The sequence below is a fragment of the Varanus komodoensis genome, unplaced genomic scaffold (genome assembly GCF_004798865.1).
Source record: "Varanus komodoensis strain SLA01 unplaced genomic scaffold, ASM479886v1 scaffold20_1, whole genome shotgun sequence".
Classification (NCBI taxonomy): Eukaryota; Metazoa; Chordata; class Lepidosauria; order Squamata; family Varanidae; genus Varanus; species Varanus komodoensis.
The window spans coordinates 15,085,867-15,106,336 of NW_025335587.1; the positions used below are offsets into that span (position 1 = coordinate 15,085,867).

General features: G+C 47.9%; 1 protein-coding gene across 6 annotated transcripts in view; it reads right to left on the reverse strand.

Annotated features, from left to right (window-relative positions):
* RAP1GAP2 (RAP1 GTPase activating protein 2) overlaps window positions 1-20,470 on the reverse strand; it is a 125,688-nt gene that overhangs the window by 34,740 nt on the left and 70,478 nt on the right. For all 6 annotated transcript variants that reach the window (XM_044430517.1, XM_044430519.1, XM_044430518.1 and 3 more), the window contains 4 exons: window positions 5,448-5,483; window positions 4,131-4,175; window positions 2,116-2,148; window positions 1,356-1,565 (listed from right to left, as the gene is read on the reverse strand). In XM_044430517.1, coding sequence (XP_044286452.1) covers window positions 1,356-1,565; window positions 2,116-2,148; window positions 4,131-4,175; window positions 5,448-5,483 — 324 coding nt within the window. The remainder of the gene's footprint in view (window positions 1-1,355; window positions 1,566-2,115; window positions 2,149-4,130; window positions 4,176-5,447; window positions 5,484-20,470) is intronic.

Genomic DNA, 20,470 nt, shown 5'->3' on the forward strand with positions numbered 1-20,470 from the left:
AATCACCCCATCGTTATCCTTTGACATGGTCCAGCTACCGGCCAAATTGGTCCCTGTTGCACCCTCCAATGTTGCATTTCTATACCGCTCTCAGGGCAATGCACAATTTAAAACATCAATACAACAAGAGCGATCCAACAACAAAATGGAACTGTAAGAACCACTAGAAAACTCTACAAACCCTACCATAAATTACTGCAGCACTCCTAAATCAACACCAGACACATCAGCGATGATAAGACAAGTCTACACAAATTAATGGGTCTGATTGTTTTAAGGGTCTGGAAAATAAAAAGGGCTTTGCTGGGTGCCTGAATAGAAGGTCCCAGGGGACCTCTCTGTGGAGCATGTTAAACAGAGGGGGTGCAATCCCCAAGAAGGCCCCTCCCCTGTTTGCCACCCCCCATACTTCCTTAGCAGGCTGTTCTCTAAGAATATATGGGAGTTTACGTTATTATCAGGAGAACCACAATAAGATCTGCTTCCTTTCCCAGCCTCTTTCTAGGGACCAGAAGATGGGGCTTCTTTTGCCCATCGGAACCACACAACTGCAGGCCAGAACCTGAGCATCAATCTTGGGAACAAACGCATAGCCCATGGTGACGGTGACAGCCATACTGCATTTCTCTCCCACCTTCTCTCCTCTTGAGGGACACCCAAAGCAGCTTCCACAACCCTCCCCTGCTCCATGTTATTCTCACCACAACCCTGTGAAGTAGGGTGGGCTAAAAGGAAGTCTCTGGCCCTTTGGGGGGCTTTGTAGCTAGAAGGGGGGGTGGCAGAAGCCAGATCTTCCAAGTCTTGAGTCCAGCACCATTGTCACCAAGCCACACTGGCCCTCAAACTCATCCATCCCCGATATTTGTCAGGACAAGAATGTTGGGGTGCGGATGTTGGATTTTCCAAGGAGGGGAAGCAGGACCTCAGCAGGCTCTGGCCCATCCAGGAACCCCAAGCAGCCCTACACCTGGAACCGGGCAGCTGTAGGACCAAGGATCTCCACCTGATGCCTAGGTTCTTGGCTGGCTCGTGACGCTTTCCTGATTCACACGCTCACAGAGGGGGAGGAAGAGGCAAAGCAGATTAGAGACTCCAGACTGTGTTCCAAGCAGGTAACCAGCCACATGTCTGCAGGAGGGAGAGATGCAAGCCAAGCCCTGCCCAAATCAAGGCCCGGCTCACTCCCAGCAGAGCAAAGCCCCCGTTGAAGCTGACGCTCCAACCTCCGGTGCAACACCTTCCTGAGCCAGAGCAACCAGCAGGGCGGCTGCAACGCGTATCCCTCCCTTGCATGCATTTCTAAGCATTCCACCCCGTCGGCACACAAGTCAACGTGTCTCTCGTGCCCAACTGACCTTTCCCAAGAAGTGCTTCCGGTATGCCCGGGCCTCGCCTTTGCATTCCAGCCGGTAGCCATGGGAGCTGGGGCTCAGCTGTTCCTCGTCGTCCTCACAGATGCTGCTGTCCGACGAGGTGGGGGTGCTGAGATTCTCAGGGTCTTCAATCCAGTAGCCCCCGAACTGGGGCAAAATGATCAAGGGATAGGGGCTGCCTTTCTCTAGGACCTGGCAGAGGGGAAAGAGGGCAAGTGACTCTCCCAGGGCTTACTGGACACCGTTTTGGGGCACCCTGAAGTTTCCTGTGTGTTCACTCTCAGACACAGACACACAATTTTTGGTGCCCAAGAGTTGGAAAACATCCCAAAGAAGCCCTAACTCCAGATTTTTTTTTCACCCCCTAACTGCTTCGGGGATGAGAGGTAAAAATGGGGCTAAGCTGGTCAGAAGGCCCCCTAAGCAATTTGTACTTTGTGGTCACCCGTTCCTCAGCCTTGATTTAGGCGGCTGGACACTCAGAGAAAAGCAAATTTGCATGCAAATTTGGAGAACACTTATTTATTTGATTTATAAACTGCACCAACAGTCCTATGTAGGAGTTATAGGACTATATACTAGAGGACTGTATACTATGTAGGTCCAATAGTCCTACAGTATGTAGGAGTTAAAGGGACATACACTGTCGTCCTATACTATAGTCTGATGATATACACTGGATCATGCCCGTTGATCATATTTTAGTCCCCCTCATTGCCTTTTTCTTTTCTTCCGTACATACCTCTTCAATGCTGGGATAGGGGATATAATCCTCCTGAAAGAGATCCAAAAGAAGGAAAACATCTGAGCAGGGTTCAAATTTATCTCTCGTTTCCTGAAATGTTTCTTCTCCCCTTGCTCTGCCTCCACCTTTGGCATTTTTTCCGGGAGAGTTTTTGAGGTTACCTTAGTGTTGTGAGGTGGCCGTGGGAAGGTGCGGTGTACTTTTGTCTCCTGCACACACACACACACACACACAATTGCCCGCACTTCCTGGTCCGACAGACCCCAATGGGGGTACCTACTTCATTGTGTCTTCCCCTGGACTTTCACTGAACTGGAAAAAAGCTGGCAAGCTACAGCCAAACTGGAAAGGTGATTGTACAAGGAAACACACAGCTTTGAACACCTTGGAACCCAGGTGAGTGTGACAACATCACACAACATGCACTGAGTTTCACCAAAACATTCTCCCTTGTCACTTTTTTCCACAAGCAATTTCTTCTCGATGCCATTGCAAAAGTTTGCTCGAAAAGCACACAGAAGAAACTTTGGCACTGCAGTGGGTTCCAACCATTTCTCCCCAAATGCCATTTAGGAAGTGAAAAGCTGTCTTATTTCAGGGGGCAGAGAACATAAGCCACACGGAAAGAGTTTGAAGATTAGAGAACAAAGGAATACACATTTTTGCTCCGCTCCTAGTACTTCTAACTGTCGAGTGCAATAGATAAGTGGTGGATCTACATTTATCAGGATTATATCTGAAGAACCGAGCTTTTCAGGATGAAAACCTCAGGGGGCATAATGAAAGATGAGGGAAAATGGACTCTTGACACAAAACTGGATTTGAAGGCACTCTCCTCATTTATTCCTGCATGTTTAATCAGAGCCGCAATTTTCAGACTGAGCTGATTCTCCTTCTTTGACCTTCTTGGTATTGTTTGGATGTCTGCATCACTGTTCAATGGGCGGCTAATGGATGCTTGAGGACTTCAGAAAGGTACCCTGATATTCCGTGATGATGGGAAATCTCTCTCCCCTGCCTTTGGAATGTAATCCTCTTCAGCTAATAGAAGGGTGTAGGAGAGAAATAGTTTGCAAGCAGAAACTGGAAAAAGCCAGGATATGTGACAGAAGGTGATTATGTGATTTGGTTTTTTAAAATATGTGGAGAAAGGGGATAGGTTTTTTTCCTCTCCCTTCTAGTTGTTAGTCGCGAAGTCGTGTCCGACCCAACGCGACCCCATGGACAACACTCCTCCAGGCCTTCCTGTCCTCCACCATCCCCCGGAGTCCACTTAAGCTCACATCAACTGCTTCAGGGACTCCATCCAGCCACCTCATCCTCTGCCGTCCCCTCCTTCTTTTGCCCTCAATTGTTCCCAGCATCAGGGTCTTCTCCAGGGAGTCCTTCCTTCTCATTAGGTGGCCAAAGTATTTGAGTTTCATCCTCAGTATCTGGCCTTCCAAAGAGCAGTCAGGGCTGATCTCCTCTAGGACTGACCAGTTTGATTGCCTTGCAGTCAAGGGACTCGCAGAGTCTCCTCCAGCACCACAATTCAAAGCCCTCAATCCTTCGGCGCTCAGCCTTCCTTACGGTCCATTCCTCTCCCTTACTGCTGATATTTAGAAAGCATTAACACCAAACATTGCGAAAGTTTGCAGTCCATTTTCTCCTGAAACGTAAATCATAAAACCGTGCTGGGGCAGACCAAGACACATCTAATGGAGTGTTCGGTGTTCCCATCAGGGGTGGTGTCCCGGGTAGACATGCTGGGCCCTTGCCTGGGGACCACAAGATGGCAGGGGCCAACAGAAAACACCCTTTATGGCTGTTCCTCTTCTCTCATACAGTCAGCCTGTTCCCCAGCCTTTCATAATGCTGGTGGTAAAAGGTTCTTTCTGCCTACACATGCCCCATCTCTGCCTGTCAAGCCAGCAAGTGGTAGCCATGAAAAGGAAGAGGAAGAGGAGGAGGAAGAGCAGCTGGTGACCACAGAGGTATGATGCAGATAAGAGTTTTGTTCTGAAACTCACCTTATTTTTCTGACTTCCACTTCTTTGGTCCTCTGATTTGGGTGCCTGTTTGGGGAGAAATGGTATGAGATACGTTATTTTGGAACAAACAGAGATGAGGAAGATCAAGTAATATTTGTTAACCATCAAGAGAGCCTTGGATGTTAGACCAAATAGAAATGAAATGAATAAAATTAAGTATGCTAGATTCATCAGAAGAAAAGGTGAGCTATTAATTTAACGAACGAATGGACAAATTGCACAAACACATTTAATAAATACTTCATTGCAGAGAACCTGAGTGTACTTTGCTAGTTAAACAGAAAGGTTTGGTCTTGGAATTTCTTCTAGAAATTAAGGCTGGGCAAAATACCCTCCCATCAATTTCACAGTTCTATTCACCACTCACCTTTTCTCTTGGGGATATAGCGCTCTGGAGAAACTAAAACAAGAAGCATCACCCATAGTGGTCTCTGGTCAAAATCCCAACAATTGTACATACTCCACAGCATTCTTACTGGAAGTTCACCATTTAAAAGATGCTTACACTGTCCCTTACACTCAAGGCAGAGGATAGCAAAACCCCAACCATGAAACATAACCCAACAGCAGGAATAACAACAGAAACAACTAACAGAAGAGGTAAAAGCAGATTCTACCATGTACACAGTCGTCCCAGTAGAGTCCTAACCCAGTTTCAGGACAAGGTAAAGAGAGGAGTCCAGAGGACTAGAAGACCTGTGATGAAGGAGCTAGATGGCTATCAATGGGAAGATCATTCCGCAAACTGCAGAAAATGGGGGCCATGTTCAAGAAGGCCCCGTCCCTCATGCCGGAGAGTCTAATTTCTTTTACCGGTGGACACGTGAGTGCTGATCCTGAAATGCAGGCAGGTTGGTGTAGCTTCTCGGTGAATTTAATGACAAGAAACAGCTGCCCCAGTTCTTCTGTTTCCTTTTCTTTCACCAAGGATGCCCCAAGGAATGATTCCTGTCATCCCTGTTAACCTATTCACAGTGACTTAGTGCACATCCCAATGCTTTCTTTGCGTTTCCTTTTCAAGCACAAAACCTTTGCTTTTTAAATGCAGCACAAATAATGGAAGAGAGGGGAAGGGAAGAGCTTGCAACTTGGAGGGGTTTGCCGTGCTCGTATTTTTGAAAATGGCAGGAACTCCTCCCCCACATTTATCTCCATCTCTGAAGCGTTTCTGTTCCCCCATCCCACCCCAATCCCAGAGAAAATCTGCAGTAAATCATTTTCATTCATGCGGCGATCTTCCCAAAGAAGAGCAGGTCATGAAAAGGGAGCTGTTGCAACTGATACTACATCTCTTACCTGCATTTTTTCCAGCATTTCGAAGAACTCAGCAGACTGAAGGGAGACAAAAAAATCAAAACAGAACATTAAAGTCCATACTGCATCCATGGCAAAGACATCGCGGATAAAACTCATATTTTCTATTTCAAGTGTGAATGTGAGATGAGTGGAAGGCATACACGAAACTCAAGCAACCATTTCAGATCATTTCTGTGTGAAGGTGGCCATGTGTCCTGTGAGTCTTTCATTTGAAGGGTTGTCCACTTTGAGTCTGTTTTTCCAAAAGGGAAGAAGCGAGATGCGGGAACACCATGGCTCCAAGTTGCCCATCCACCGTCGAAGCCCGGATAGTGTGTGGTCAGGAAGTTACACAGAGAACCTGGGGGTCAGGTCTATATTATAACCCCTTCTGTTTTTCCAGAGCGCTGTCCTGCTATTTATGCAAAAATCATTTACCACTCTCAGGGTACGTCCTAGAGAACACGCTGCCGTTCCACCAGGCTGGAAACGCGATCTCATGTCACACGCAAAAGCAATTGCAAAAGTAGGTAAGAAGGGTGACGTGAGAAGGGAAAGATCCCTTTTGGGTTTGCTGGTTGGTGCTTTTTCGTCCTTTCTACACCACACCAAGCAGGCAAAGTTCTCTGGGTGGTTCACAGCCTGGGCCAGGGAAAGATGACTGAGGTGTTCCTGTTGAATTAAGGCAAACAAGATAACCAAACTTCTTTCTTGCCAAACAAGATTGGACTGTGGGAGCCAGAGACCGGGGCCTGAATTTGGCCTGCAGGCCCAACACAACCTTGCTAAGCTTCTGGCTATGTGTGTCACTGGCTACCCTTAAGGAAGGACAGTTCCAACCATCCCCAGGGAAGCTTCCAAAGTTAGGAAGGCAACTTCTTGTTCCATGTTTGGCAGCAGATTTATCGAGAGAAGCCCGATTAAGCGCAACAAACCAGGAGCTTCCAGCATGATGAGAACTTCACTCACAGCCTTCATTGGCATTAGATTGGGTTTCTGAAGAGATGCCACTCTGAGCCAATCAAGAAGCCATCTGCCGAAGCTGGTGCTGCCCAGATCACTTGGAATACAACTCCCATCCTCCTGAGGCAGCATGATCTGCGAGTTGCATCCAAAACATCTGGACAGCAGCAGGTTGTGAGAAGCTGCAGTAGGGAATGGAAGTGCCATTCAGGTTAGTTTTCCATGTTCCTGACATCACCCACAGTTTGTGAATTTAGGAACCCGGCTGCAGAGATGGGAAAGAGGCCGTTCAGAGCTCTGAAAAAGTCTGGATGGGCTGAGAAGTAAAGCCTGAAAGCCCTGATCTTGGGTCTGATGATCAAAGGCGACATCAGAGCCCTCTTGCTGGAAAATTTCTCTGGAGCCAAGGCAGTTGCTGTCCATAAGGGGAATTAGTGGCGTGGTTCCAGAGATCCAGCCCAACCAAACTAAATTATGCTAGCATCACTTTTCCAATCATTTACAAGGCCGGCTGCTTCGTCTAATAACAGCAGGGTAATTCAATTGCGGGTTTATTTTCTCAGGAAGTCGAGCTTCCCCCTTGGAAAAAAAACAAAGCTCCCAGCTGCCCCGAGAGTCTTGTCAAACACTGCGACACTCTGAATAACAACCAGGGCTTTCTTCCCAAGCCGGAGGGACACGCTCCTACAAGGTAAGCACTCTGTCCTCTTCTCCACCCTTCCTGCCCTCTTTGGATCGAGCCTTTGTTTGCTCAGAGGTAAACTCCTTGTTTACACAAGGCAGGGGAGACATAAATGGCCCCCATCACTTCCTTTATCCTCCACCCCACCAGTTTGCTCAGCCCTGCGCCGAGTGCAACCTAAATTCCATTTTAACAAGGAAGCATTTGCAGATTAATTATGGGATTGCAGCTTGCACAATTAGGTAACATTTTATTGCTGGAAGGCACCTGGAGGATCAGCTGGTCCAAGCCTTTCCCAAATGGACACCTGTCCAGCAACACCTCCAGTGGAGGATGGCTCCATTGCTTGCTAAAACAGTTTCTGCCATTGCCAAACGGCTTTCATTGGCAGGAGCTTCGCCTAATATTTAGTCAAACTCCGTGCTAGCAGAAAAGGGATACGCATTCACACGGCTGCACTGAAGCGAGGACTCCGAATCAATCCCCAGCAGCTGCCAAAATCCCGGGTTTCAGTCTGCTTCTTTGTGATGTCCACCTGTTTCTACGTTTAACGAGACCCCCATCTGCATCCGCAGGCCTGAACAGGGAGAGGCAGTGTGGTGCAGTGGTTAGGGTGTTGGGCTGGAGACCTGGGAGATCAGACCTCGAGTCCCCACTTGGCTATGGAGCTTCCTGGGTGACTTTGGGCCAGTTGCTCACTCCCAGCCTCGCCTACCTCACAGGGCTGTTGTTAGGAGGATAAAATGGAGTTTTGGAAGCTGCCTTCAGTTGCTTACAAAAGGAAAAACACAATACAGTAATAAGAACCATAATAAAAATAGTAATCATCATGTTTTGTCATTGCAACACAGAATTGGCTTGAGACAGAGAAATGCCTGGAACACTCTTCCATGTCCAACCACTGCCAATGTGTTCCATGTTGCACAGCAGGACAGAGCCAACCACCAACCAAAACACGTGGCCCGTGAACATGTGCTCCCAAATCAACTGCACATCCCCTGAACTCCACTTAAGGCAAAAAGGCGTCACACCGGTAAACCGTCCCTGCTCCGAATTTTGGCGCAGCCCAGCTGAATAGAACCCTTCATGCTGGTAGCGTGACATCAGTACAATACTTGCAGAAATACAGAATATATCAGATCCACGCTCTGCACACTGCGGGTTCACCTCCTCCTCTTGGCTGCCGGTTCCACCGAAAAGCCAAGTCCTTCCCATATGCTCTTACGGAGCTGCTAAGCTACAATTTTTGTCCGAGTTGCACCTTCCGTTATTGCAAGCTTCTACAGTGAAACACTGTAGATAAGAAAGATGCAGTGTCTTCAGTGAGACCCTTAGTCCACCCGGGTCTTTGGACGCTCAGACACGGATTTTCTTTCCCAGCCCTCCTGGAGTTGCCAGGACTTGAATCCAGGACGCTCTTGCACACAAAGTGCTGTTCCAGCCACTGGGCTATGGTCCCAAGACACATGCCACAGAGTTGTCACTCTGTTGATGACAACAACATCGCGGTCTCTGTGGATTCATATTGCTCCCCCATTCAGAGCACATTCCTAAACATGCACTTAGTTCAGTCTCCAGGGCCTTTTTTTTTATTAAATGAAACCTTAAAAAACAAGAAAGCGTAATGAAATTACACTTTTAAAAGACACCTTTGAAACCACATGCTGACAACTGAATAGCTAAAACCAGTCCGTTCTGCTAGACCTGCAGAAAAACTCAGGAGAAGCAATACCTCCTCCTGCCATGCCCACATGCTAGCTTAACTTGGCACTGAAAAGATAGCCATGCTGGCACCATGTGGGTCTTGATAGGAGATCATTTTGCAATGTGGGAGCCAACACAGTGAAGGCCCTGCTCCTGTTGCCAGCGGCCGAGCCTCCCTTGGAGGTGGCATCTGAAAGATGGCCCCTGATACGGAGAGTGATGCTCAGGTACAGCGGATTGGAAGAGGCAATCAGCAGGTGCTGTGGTCCCAGGCTGTGAAGGGCTTTATAGGGTAAGACAAAGCCCCTAGGCTTACCGCTGGATCCTGCAGGGCAGGAAGATGGATTGGGCTTCCTCTGCCTTGCTTGCACATGCTTTTCCTTCATCCTCAGTTACTGTCTTGACTCCCAGCTCACACCTGGTCCCTTCCTCCTGGTTGTCCTCTGATTCTTCCGTCCTGATTCCTGGCCTTGGGCTCCATCCCAAGTTCCGAGCACGTTCTCCAGCAAGTTTTCCCCCTCAACTGATGACGGGCCAGTCCCATGGGCCTCGTTCCTCCCCTCCGGGCTCCCCTGTGTGGCTTCTCACAGCCCACAGAGCAGAGCAAACGCCCAGGGGGTGGAAGGGGGAGCCGTGTGCCCCCATACCTGGACAGCTGGAGGCCCACATGGTCACCGTTCCTGCCAATAACCTTATCAGAGAAAGTTCGACTGGGTGACATGATGAGAAGAAAACCAGGTGTGTGCTCGGAAGTTCAGTTCACTGAATCCCAGAAGCCTGAGTTTCTAGTTTGGTGAGAGTCCTGCATTTTCACCCTCCGGCCGACTCCTGTGAGGCTGGACCCACTGGTAGTCCAGACTTCTGCCCGTTTCACCCCATTTTGTCCGCTCGGACTGGGTGCAGCACTCCAGGGTCGTGGGCAGGGAAAGCCCAGCACCAGTGGATGGAGACATCTTGGAGCGCCTGATGATTGTTTCCAGGATGCCATCCCTGCCTTTCCACCCCAGGAAGAAGTGGCACAACCTCCCAAGGGCGCATGTCCCCCGCCTGGCGCCAGAGGGTCCCTCATGCCTCCTCTCCACAGCAGTGACAGTGCTGGACTAGGTCGGTGGAGACCCATGTTCTAGCCAACCTCAGGCCAGGCACAGACTGTCAAGCCCATCGAACAGGGTTGTTGTTGTTGTGAGGATAAAATAGAGAGGAGAATTTTGCAAACTGCTTCGTGTTCCTTGCAAGAGGAGGAATGGAAGAGTCTTCCAAGGGCAAAAGCACACAAGCTCCAACGCACCCGTTACTGGGGGTGTTATCGACACAACAACGTATCACAAAAGCTGTCATGGGGGGAAATCTCATTTACGACTCCCAAACCTGGTCTGCATGCTCTTCCCATGGCACACAAAGAATTCCGAAGGCTTCCGGGAGCGAGGAAGAACATCTGTGAAGGAAAGACACTGCCTGGCTTGCTTCAGAAACACCGTCCCCCAAATGCCACCAGACATTTCACCCCAACCAGAATCGGCCCAAGCGTTCAACATGCACACACGTTGGCTGCAAGCTTGCTTTCACACATGACGTTGTCGTGCAGACTGCACTTCAGGACATACAAGTGGAGCATGCGGTTGTCGAACTCCAACTGCCAGCAGTCTGGCTATTGCCATGCTGGCTGGGGAAGCTGGAGGTTGGAGTCCAGCCATAGCAAGCAGCTCATGGGCTTTCTGCATCTCCTCGGAAAGGTTGGAGCAGAAGGGCCAGGAGCGTTTGCCATGCAGGAGTCAAACACCCAGCAGAGGGGGACCTCCGAGGAGGATGACACCCACCAGCTCGACCCATTTCCTCCGCCTGCCCGTGCCCAAGATTCCAAAGCGATCCAGTGCCAGAAGACAGGTCATCTGCAGCTCGTCTGCTCCCTACAGAGACCTCCCAACCAGGTGCTCTCCAGACCTGTTTGACCACAACTCCAGTAATCTCCAGCAAAGGGGGTGGATTATGGAACTTGTAGTGCAGCCCATCCAGAAAGCATGAGGAAGGCAGACCTAGCCACAATCTTCATTGTGCAGAAAGTCAAAGAAAACACGGAGCTGCTCTTCCCAAACGCACCTTCCTTGCCCCTCACTCACCAGAATGCTACTTAGGAGATCCATCATTTTCCCAAAGCCCTGCTCCTTCCAGGCAGGCATCACAGGCACCCAAACCCACAAGGAGTCCTTCGGGGGAGCTGTCCCGGAGCCAAACGCCAGCTCGATCATCCATGCAGGCTCAGCTCTCTCTTCCCCAAAGCTGCCTCGGTTAATGTTTCTCCAAGAGAGACATCACAGGCTGGCAGTTGTGCAGGTTAAATAGGCGTGTCAAATCAGCAGGCAAAAGCACCCAAAACAGGTTGTACAGGAAGTACATTTCGAAGTTTCAAAGAAAAGCAAGGAGAACCGGGGGACTGAGCTCGGCTCTGGTGGTGGTGCTTGCTTTCGGTTGCTGTTTTGCTGCCTGTTTGTTTTTTTATTCCCTCCATCTTGCAGTTTGGAATGCGAGCAAAGCTTTCCCGTGATGTAATATTCAAATAGATGCAAAATACAAACAGACCTGTATATTATATTAGTGGGGTGAGAGAGAGAGAGAGGTGGAGAGAGAGTCAGAATTTAACACAAGGAAAACTAAAGCTCCACCTAAAGGAGAACTTTTTGCTGTAATTTGGCGACTAGAGAACTTTCTGCAAGATTCGGTTCAGGAAAGGTGGGAATTTCGGTTTGGTTTGGATAAGAATTTACTGAAAATCTGAAATTGCTTCATATTCATGATGCAAAGAATGTGAGGTTAGAGAAAGTGGGAGAAACCAAAGCTGACAGATGCATCCATCTGGGCCCAGGGCTTTGAGTACTTAGTGTTTGAGTGTTTGGGTGGGAATGCCTCCACATTCACCCGCGCTTTTGGTGCTGAATTAGGTTAGCTATTCAATTTTCTAAACAATCTATTCTTTTTCTTTGCTTTTGTCCTCTTTTTTCTTTATTTTCTTAACATATACGAATATATAGAAGAACATGTAGAATAGGAAAAAACTAATATAATCAGAGCAAACTAAAATAAACGAAGTGAGCAAAGTTGCCAAGGGAATTTTGAACAAATACAGCCTATGTATTAAGAACCCCAAAACTACCTTTCTTCCCATCTCCCCATGCTCTAGGAGAGTTGACAAAAGAGAAATCATTAATCTATACAACAGATTTTCATCTGTAACAGCACATGATACCCCTAGTTTTCCTCATGTACCTAGTAAACTTGGCTGAATGGATAGCTGGGCATTGCACTTTTGATCATTTTTATAAGAATTTACTGGAAGCTGCCAATTTCCTCATATTCAACCTAGATGGAGCTTAAGATTTAAAAAACTATGAACCCAGAAAAAGGAAGCCAACAGACTCGGCCAATGCTAATTTGACTTTTAGAGCCCGTGTCCAAATCTGACATCTAATCGAAATGTGCCGAGTTTATTGCACTTGGACACGGAGAAGACAACCCTCAAGAACAAGGACTGAGTCAAAACTTCCCCAATGTCTCCACCAAGTCCAGAGGCTGCAACCTTTGACTTTTGCCTACATTGTAGCTGGATACAGTCCAGGCTCAGGATGTGATCTGGGAAAGCAGAGAGAACTCACTTTCAGCTTTCCTCACTATATAATATTACCAGTCCTGTTGTTGTCGTTGTTAGTCACGAAGTCGTGTCCGACCCATCGCGACCCCATGGACAACACTCCTCCAGGCCTTCCTGTCTTCCACCATCCCCTGGAGTCCACTTAAGCTCACACCGACTGCTTCAGTGACCCCATCCAGCCACCTCATCCTCTGCCGTCCCCTTCTTCTTTTGCCATCAATTGTTCCCAGCATTAGGCTCTTCTCCAGGGAGTCCTTCCTTCTCATTAGGTGGCCAAAGTATTTGAGTTTCATCTTCAGTATCTGGCCTTCTGAAGAGCAGTCAGGGTTGATCTCCTCTAGGACTGACCGGTTTGATCGCCTTGCGGTCCAAGGGACTCGCAGGAGTCTCCTCCAGCACCGCAATTCAAAGGCCTCAATCCTTTGATGCTCAGCCTTCCTTATGGTCCAGCTCTCACAGCCATGCATTGCAACTGGGAAAACCACAGCCTTGACTATACGCACTTTTGTTGGCAGGGTGATGTCTCTGCTTGGGGAGGAAAGCTATGGCAAATCTAGACAGCATACTAAAAAGCAGAGACATCACCAATCCTGTAGCTGCAAAGGTCTCCAAAGGTCAGAAGAATGTTGCTGGTCTCTTGGGTACAATGATCACCTCCAGGAGAGAGATGCAATAAGCAATCTGCCCATCAAAAGGCATCAAAATGGTTTGCTTAAACATACCCAGCTGATCCGGAGGTCTTGGAGCTGTGAATTCTGCACTGGAAATGCTGAACCGCACTGAGAAACTGCTCACTTTCAGCTCTGTTCCATATTTTTACGGTTTCCATTCCAGAAAGGATACCATTGCTCAAAGTGTGTGCAGCTTTGGGTATTTCCTGCCTTTAGCACTAAATGCTCTTGAGATGCAGGAAAATATGGTGTTCAGCGGCATGGAGACAGACTGGTAAATTCAAAATGGTGGTCCTTGTGGACTGCAGGGCTTGCCAGAAGGTCTCCTCCTTCTCTTTGGAAGGAGTAGGGCTGGCACTCCGAGCTGAAAGGGCTACCTGGCTTCCATCTTCTCCTCGCTCCATGCTTGGTACATGAGGAAAGTGTTTTCAAGGGTTGGATGTGAGAGTTAAGATGGTGTCATCCAAGAAGCTCAGATATGGTCACCTCTGCCCACCAGGAGGAAAAAAGCAGGACACAAACACAATGTTGTCATCCTCATCTTGAGCCAACCCTGTGTGCTGGTTGACAACCCATTGGTACTTAAAGTGTAGTTGGACCGTGGAAATGTGGCACACAAACACACAAAGTTGATGGAACTGCCTCATTACATTGGTATCTTTCTGTTTCTTTGAAACAGCAACACTGTCGTGGGCATTCAGAATGGGGCAGGATGCCATTTTAAATGAGTAATATGGAAACTCCTCTCAGGGTAATGTTTCACCACCGGGTACACAAGATCTTGAAATTTACAAGAATAATAAAAACCCAGACAGCAGCTCCAATACAGTGAGACAATTCAGCTCCCCCGATGGAAGAATAAAAGCATAATTAAAACTTGTTTTGGGGGTGGGGAGTCCAAACAACTCTAGGAGTAGCATACTGGGATTAATTTTTTGCTGTTTTTCTGCTTTTAAGGAGATGCTATAATCATATGCACAGACACTCACATTTCATCCTGTGTCAACTCATAAAATTAAAAACCCATCAGGGAGCAGCTCAGAAAGGATGTAATTGGATTGCAGAAAGAAAAACTCCAAGGAGACCAGTGGGCCTGTCGCAGTCTCTCATGCAAGGAGTCGTGGCATAATTTGAACGGAGACCAAGTATGGTCGCTCGGTTCCATGCTTTTGTGCCTCCCAAAATAAGTTAGAACAATAATCACGCGCTCCCAAAACCAGACTAAAGAAAGCAGCTGCAGAGAATTTCTCTAGGGCGAATCAGGAGTTTCTTGTGTATACATGAAATATTTAGCCAGCTATTTTGTAGCAATGAGAATTTAGAGGGTAGCAAATCAGTGTATGTACAACACCTGGAACAGAAATATTGGTAGTTTGATATGTTTTACATCTCTTAAATACCTTTTGTTATTTCTTTGTGAGCAGTTGAACAGAATAGGGCCTGTATGGTTTCTGTCTGTGTCTCTAAAGGACTAGCATGAAAAGAACCAGAACACAAGAAGTAGTAGTTCCTCTATACTCCCCATTAGTCAGACCTCACCTGGAATCCTGTGTCCAGGTCTGGGCACCAAGATTTAAGGAAGATGCAGGAAAATTAGAAAGGGTCCAGCAGAGGGTGACAAAAATGATCTGGGGTTTGGAAAGACTGCCCTATGAGGAGAGACTGAGGGAACTGGGCATGTTCAGCCTTGAGAAGAGACGAGATGAGACGAGACAAGACAAGACTAGACTGAGGGGGGACATGAGATCCCTCTATAAGGACCTCCAAGGCTGTCACAAAGAGGAAGGTCAAGATCTCTTCTTGCTGATGCCAGAGTGCAGGGCACGGAATACTCAGTTCAAGTTGCAGCAACCCAGATTCAGGCTGGGCATCAGGAAAAGCTTCCTCACTGTTAGAGTAATACAGCAATGGAACCAGCTGCCTGGAGAGGTGGGGGGCTCTCCCACCCTGGAGACATTCAAGGGGAAAATGGGCAGCCGTCTGAGTGGGATGGTGTGACTTGGTGTTCTGCAACAGCAGGAGGTTGGACTTGATGGCCTTCTTGGCCCCTTCCAACTCTACTATTCTGTGATTCTTTGATTCACAACTGAAATGTGAACAGTGAGGAAACTGAATTGAGAAAGATTTGGCCCCTTGGCTCAATCCTCAACTCAAATGGAGACTACAGTCAAGACATTCAGAGAAGACTGAGGCTTGGAAGGGCTACGATGAAGCAACTAGAAAAGACCCTCAAGTGAAAGGAGACATGAAGGCCAAAACTGTCCCCACGGTTGTGTTTCCAGTCACTATGTACGGGTGGGAAAGGTGGGCCGTGAAGAAAGCTGACCAGAAGTAAATGGATGTGGTTGAAACATGATGCTAGAGGGGAGCTTTGCAAATACCCTGCACTGACAGAAAGACAGTCAAGGGGGGTCTAGATGAAAGCCAGCCAGGACTTTCTCTGGAAGCAAAACTCACAAAACTAAGCACTTTGGACTCCCTGGAGAAGACCATCATGCTGGGGAAAGTCGTAGGCAGATGAAGTACTGGAAAGCCAACTATGGGATGGATTGACTCCATCAAAGAAGCCACAACCTTGAGTTTCCCAGAGCTGAGCTGAACATTTTGGAAGGCACTCATCCAAAGAGTTGCTGTAAGCCAGAGATGACCTGGCAGCATAAAACCAACACTGGCTCCCGCACGTTCTCCGTATACATAAGAAGGCCTGATTTTGTTCCCAGAAAATGTCACTGCTTTTGTAATTGAAAGAAATTAAACATACATTTGTCTCTATTTTCCTCGCCCTTACAATTTGCAAAAGCCCTATTTTATCATCACAGCAACCTTGTGAGGTAGGCCAGGAACTCCAAGTTAGCCTGCAAGCAAGTATCACGCATTCTGCATCCCATCTGATACAAGAATGTCCAAACAGCTCTGCTCTGCTGAATCAGGTCAAGCAGTTTTCTGCATGGGGCAGCTGGATGCCCTGGAGACCCCACTAGCAGACAACTGTCTGCATCACCTTTGCCCCCCAGCTTGTGGCACTTAGAAGCAAACGACCACAGAACTGGCTCCCACTGAGCCTTCCAGAATTTGCTGGATCCGTGACTCTCCTACGGTTCCCTAAACAGCATTCCATAATGTGTCCTTCAATTGCACATCCATTTCATAAGCTGACCTTACATTTTAGCATCACAGGAGAGCAGCAGAAATTTAGAGGGCCTCTTTCCACCCTCTGTCCTAACTATCTCAGTTTTAGATCGTATGACTCCTCTTGTTTGATTCTGTTTCCTCCATCTAAGCTAAGAAGAAGCATCCCTCTCCGGTCTTCATGAGCAGAAGGCTCTTAATTATATAGTCAGAATACCTCCATCCTGGCACAAGTGGCAGGTAACAGCTGGCTCAGGTGAACTCTGGGATTTGTAGCAGTTCAAAAAAATATTTTTTAAAAAGGAAAAGCAAGGAGGAGCCTGTCCAGCCATAGTTTCAGTGAAGAATATGCGTGCACTGTGGCTATGAAATGAGGCTGAGCATTGTGAGAATGGAGATGAAAAACCAAGGAAGGACGAGGAATAGAATCGGGTGTTCTGAAGATGGACATGGTGAACTGACAGCAAAATCTCTTTGGGTTCCATGTGCCATATCCACAGCAAAAGAGACGCATGATTGCAGCTTGAAAGATGGACCAGCAACATCCCATAATTTCACAGGCTGTTGCAACTCCCTCTGGAGAGTTCCTATGATGCATTAGCTCCCTTTCTCAAAAAATCACGCAGCCATGTGATTGGCCAGTTTCTTTGGAGGGTGGGAATGCGACTCACATTTTGAGGGTGGGTTTGGGCAAACTTATGAGCATGGTGGGCAACCTTTCTGGCCCCAAGGACTGCTGGGGACATGCGACGCTTCCACGTAAAGCCTTTCTCCTCCTGAAAGGTGTTCTGTACACCTGACACCTCCAAAGCGGAAACTTTACAGTCAGACCTTTCTCCTGCCTTTGGCAGCCCAACCAGGTAGCGATAGATTTGGCCCTCAGAAACCGGCTAAGTGCACTGAATTTGGCACTGCCGCTCTAAAAACTGGTTTGGCCAGTTTCTCTCTCTTCAAGCACACATTCCACAGTTGCTCCTTTCTAGGCGTGCATGCGAGGCACCCACCTGCCCTCCCATTGCAGTGCAAGGTGGGAATCGCATGTACAAACTGAATGCATTGACCGCTGGTTTTGCAAACTTAGGCCAGGCTGCAGGACTGGAGCGGTTCTTTTATTTCATCTGCAGGTGGGCAAAATTAATCCCTCCCACCCTTGTGGAAAGTTCTCTGGAATCTGGGAGGGGAAGAATCCAGCTTCACCATTACAGAACTTTGCTGCCTGTGCTTTTGGCATGCAATTGCCTTCTGACAACACAGCATACATATTAGTTATTTACTTACTTATTGGGTTTCTATCCCACCCATTAGTCAGCAAGGCTGGGCAGGTTACAAGATTTCCCACCCAGCATCCCAAGAGATATATGTAAATCTGCCCCTTTGGGGGTTAATGATTCATGCAGAGGGGAATATCATGAAACCTCATACTGGCATGATTTTGTCCATCTTTCGGATGTCACCATGGGTTTTGCTACAAGGAACAAACATGGTTCCTTCTCCGGAAATCATAAATGGCATTTAACGGCCTATGATGCAGCACTTGTAATTGGTCTAGGACTGTATTTAAATTGTTCTTAGCCATTTAAATGGTCTTCAGTTTGGTATATTGAAATGTTCTGCTGTATTTTTTTGCTGACGTGAACTGCCAGGGAACTTTGCCCATTGGGCGATATAGAAATGATAGCGATGGAGAGAGTAATAAATATACTCCAATCTCCTCATTTGGCCAGAAGTCAAGCACCAAAACTCCAGGTAGGAAAGGGAATACGGTATTCTGAAGGACAGTGCAACTGGCTGGAAGCCCAGTTCTATTGATGTCTTCTCAAGACAAATGTCGCTGGGAGGCTGCAGCCTCTACCTTCTAGGAAGGCCATCCTGAAAAAGAGTAAATTAGTCTGGCATGCTCCATTGGGCAGGAAGAGTAACTGCAGGGAGCTCCATTTCTTGGGCTCCAAGTACCAGTTGACCTGGGTAGCACCACTGACTGCAAGACAAAGGCTCCTAAGTTGTGAACGGGCATCCAGAGAAAAGGTTGCTTTGTTTCAAAATGCTGAAAAGCCATCTTAAGGATCATTTGGTGGAAAAGTTAAGTATTCAACTTTAACCAAAACCACCATCTTTCTCCTGTTGACCTTTATTTTGCTGCTAACATCAGGAAAAGGCAACTCAAATGGCATGAATGGAAATCCCACCTGTTCCTCCATGGGAAAAACTTTGGGAGAAACAGAAACCAAACTTCATTCAGTTCGAATGTCCCTTTGTCCAAACTGAACGCACACCCCAAAATGCGGACTTATTGCTTCTGTGCTGGGGCTTCCTGACCCCAAGGGCAGAGCAATGAGGCCCCACATTTTGCCGCACAGACTTTGGAGATCCTCACCGGCTGGGCATATTTGGAAAGGAGGTCATTCCAGCCCTGCACACGAAGAAGCAGCTCAGCTCCCACGGACAACTGAAACCAAGTGTACCTAAACCCAAACCAGTGCGTTCATCGGCTCTCCCTTTGACCAGCTGTGCCCCAGCTGGCAAGAACCAAAATCCAACCCACGGGAAAATGCTTCCATTCTCTTCCCGCTTGTGCCGACAAGGTCCTGCTTATACATTAACCTTTCACGGATACACCCAGTCTGCAATTAGTGTCTCTCCCGTTGTCCTTCTGAGCAGTGAAAACCATGTGTCAATTATTTTTCTCTCGCTTCAAACAGCACCGTGGCCGCCCGGCCTGGCTGAATATCTGGAATGCCATTGCGGTAACCTCAGCGCTGCACCCAAACAAAAGCCTTCCCAGGCCCTTTCAAAATGAAAGATGCATCTCAGAGCAGACACAGCGGTGGCTGCTGCCAATATTCCTGACTCAGAAACGGTGATGGCGATGATCTAACACTTTCCCTCCCCTTGGAATTGCTCGGAGTGGCACGATATGGGTGGAGAGGAGTGATTTTGGCTAATTAAATAGCCAGCTCACTGGAGCAAGGAGGCTTCAGCTCTAACAAGGCAACTCTGACAAGGAAAATGCAGAATTGTGATTGAGAGGGCTTTCAAAGAATCACCTTCTCCTTGGGAAAATCAGTGGTTTTGGGCTAAGGAGAGAGAAGACAGTGGACATAAATAAGGGGGAAGTGGGGTAGCTCCAGTGTGATGCAGAGGTTGAAAGCACAGGACTGGGACCCAGGAGATCCGGGTTCAAGTCCCCGCTCAGCCATGGAGCCACCTGGGTGACTTTGGGCCAGCCACAGACTCTCAGCCCAGCCTACCTCACAGGGTTGTTGTTGTGGGGATAAGATCAGGAGGTGAGCAATGTAAGCTGCTCTGGGTGCATTGTAGGGAAAATGCAGAATAGAAATCAGATAATAGCTGCTGGGACAAACTCCTCTATGTTGTTATAGCTCAACGCTGCCCCCTAGAGTGCCCAAGAAGTTGGCATCCTGGTGGGATGCTGGGACAGGCTGATCTCACCTTTTGGTCCTCCAAGATCCACCCCAAAAACTAAGTCTTTTAAAAAAAAATAATGGTTCAAACTAGCAGAAACTTTTGAGATCTAAGTTTTCATTCATTTGGAAGCTGGGTCCGACCACTGGGTCAACCATTCACACACATTCTTCACAATTCTATCCTCTAACTACAGGGCTTCCCAAACTAAGGTGTCAACTTGGCTTCTTTGGGTTCAGGGTCTGATCAGAAGCTTCCAGGCTTCAGGTCTTCTCACAGTTTCCAGCAGAAGGAATAAAATTTCCAAGCAGTAGTCAAGAGGGCACGTTGTGTGAGAAGAAATTTTGCAACTGGTTCCATCCCATAATGCCCATCAGCCTCACACAACACAACCAGGCTTTATCCAAGATCAACTGGGCCACCGAGAGGCCTTCTGGCCAGCCAACACAACCGCTAATGCTGCACCCACACCACAGTTCGCTCGCTCTTTCCAGGGTTCGCCCCACAGCTCCAGGTCCCCCGTAATGCCCCCTCCTACCCAGCCCACAATGTCTTTCCAGGAAACTCCACAAGAAGAGTGGAGAGCTTGCAACTCGAGATATTCAGGTGCCCCCCAAGTGAATCCTGCCTGCTTCTCGCCCTGGCTTGGTTCAGGTGAGGTACAGGAGCCAAAAGATGAAGGAAGAAAGTGGAAGGGATGCAGAGAGGGTGCCAAAATGTACAAAGCTACAGGAGGAGGGGGAAAGCCCCTACACACACACACACACACACACACACACACAGAGAGAGAGAGAGAGAGAGAGAGAGA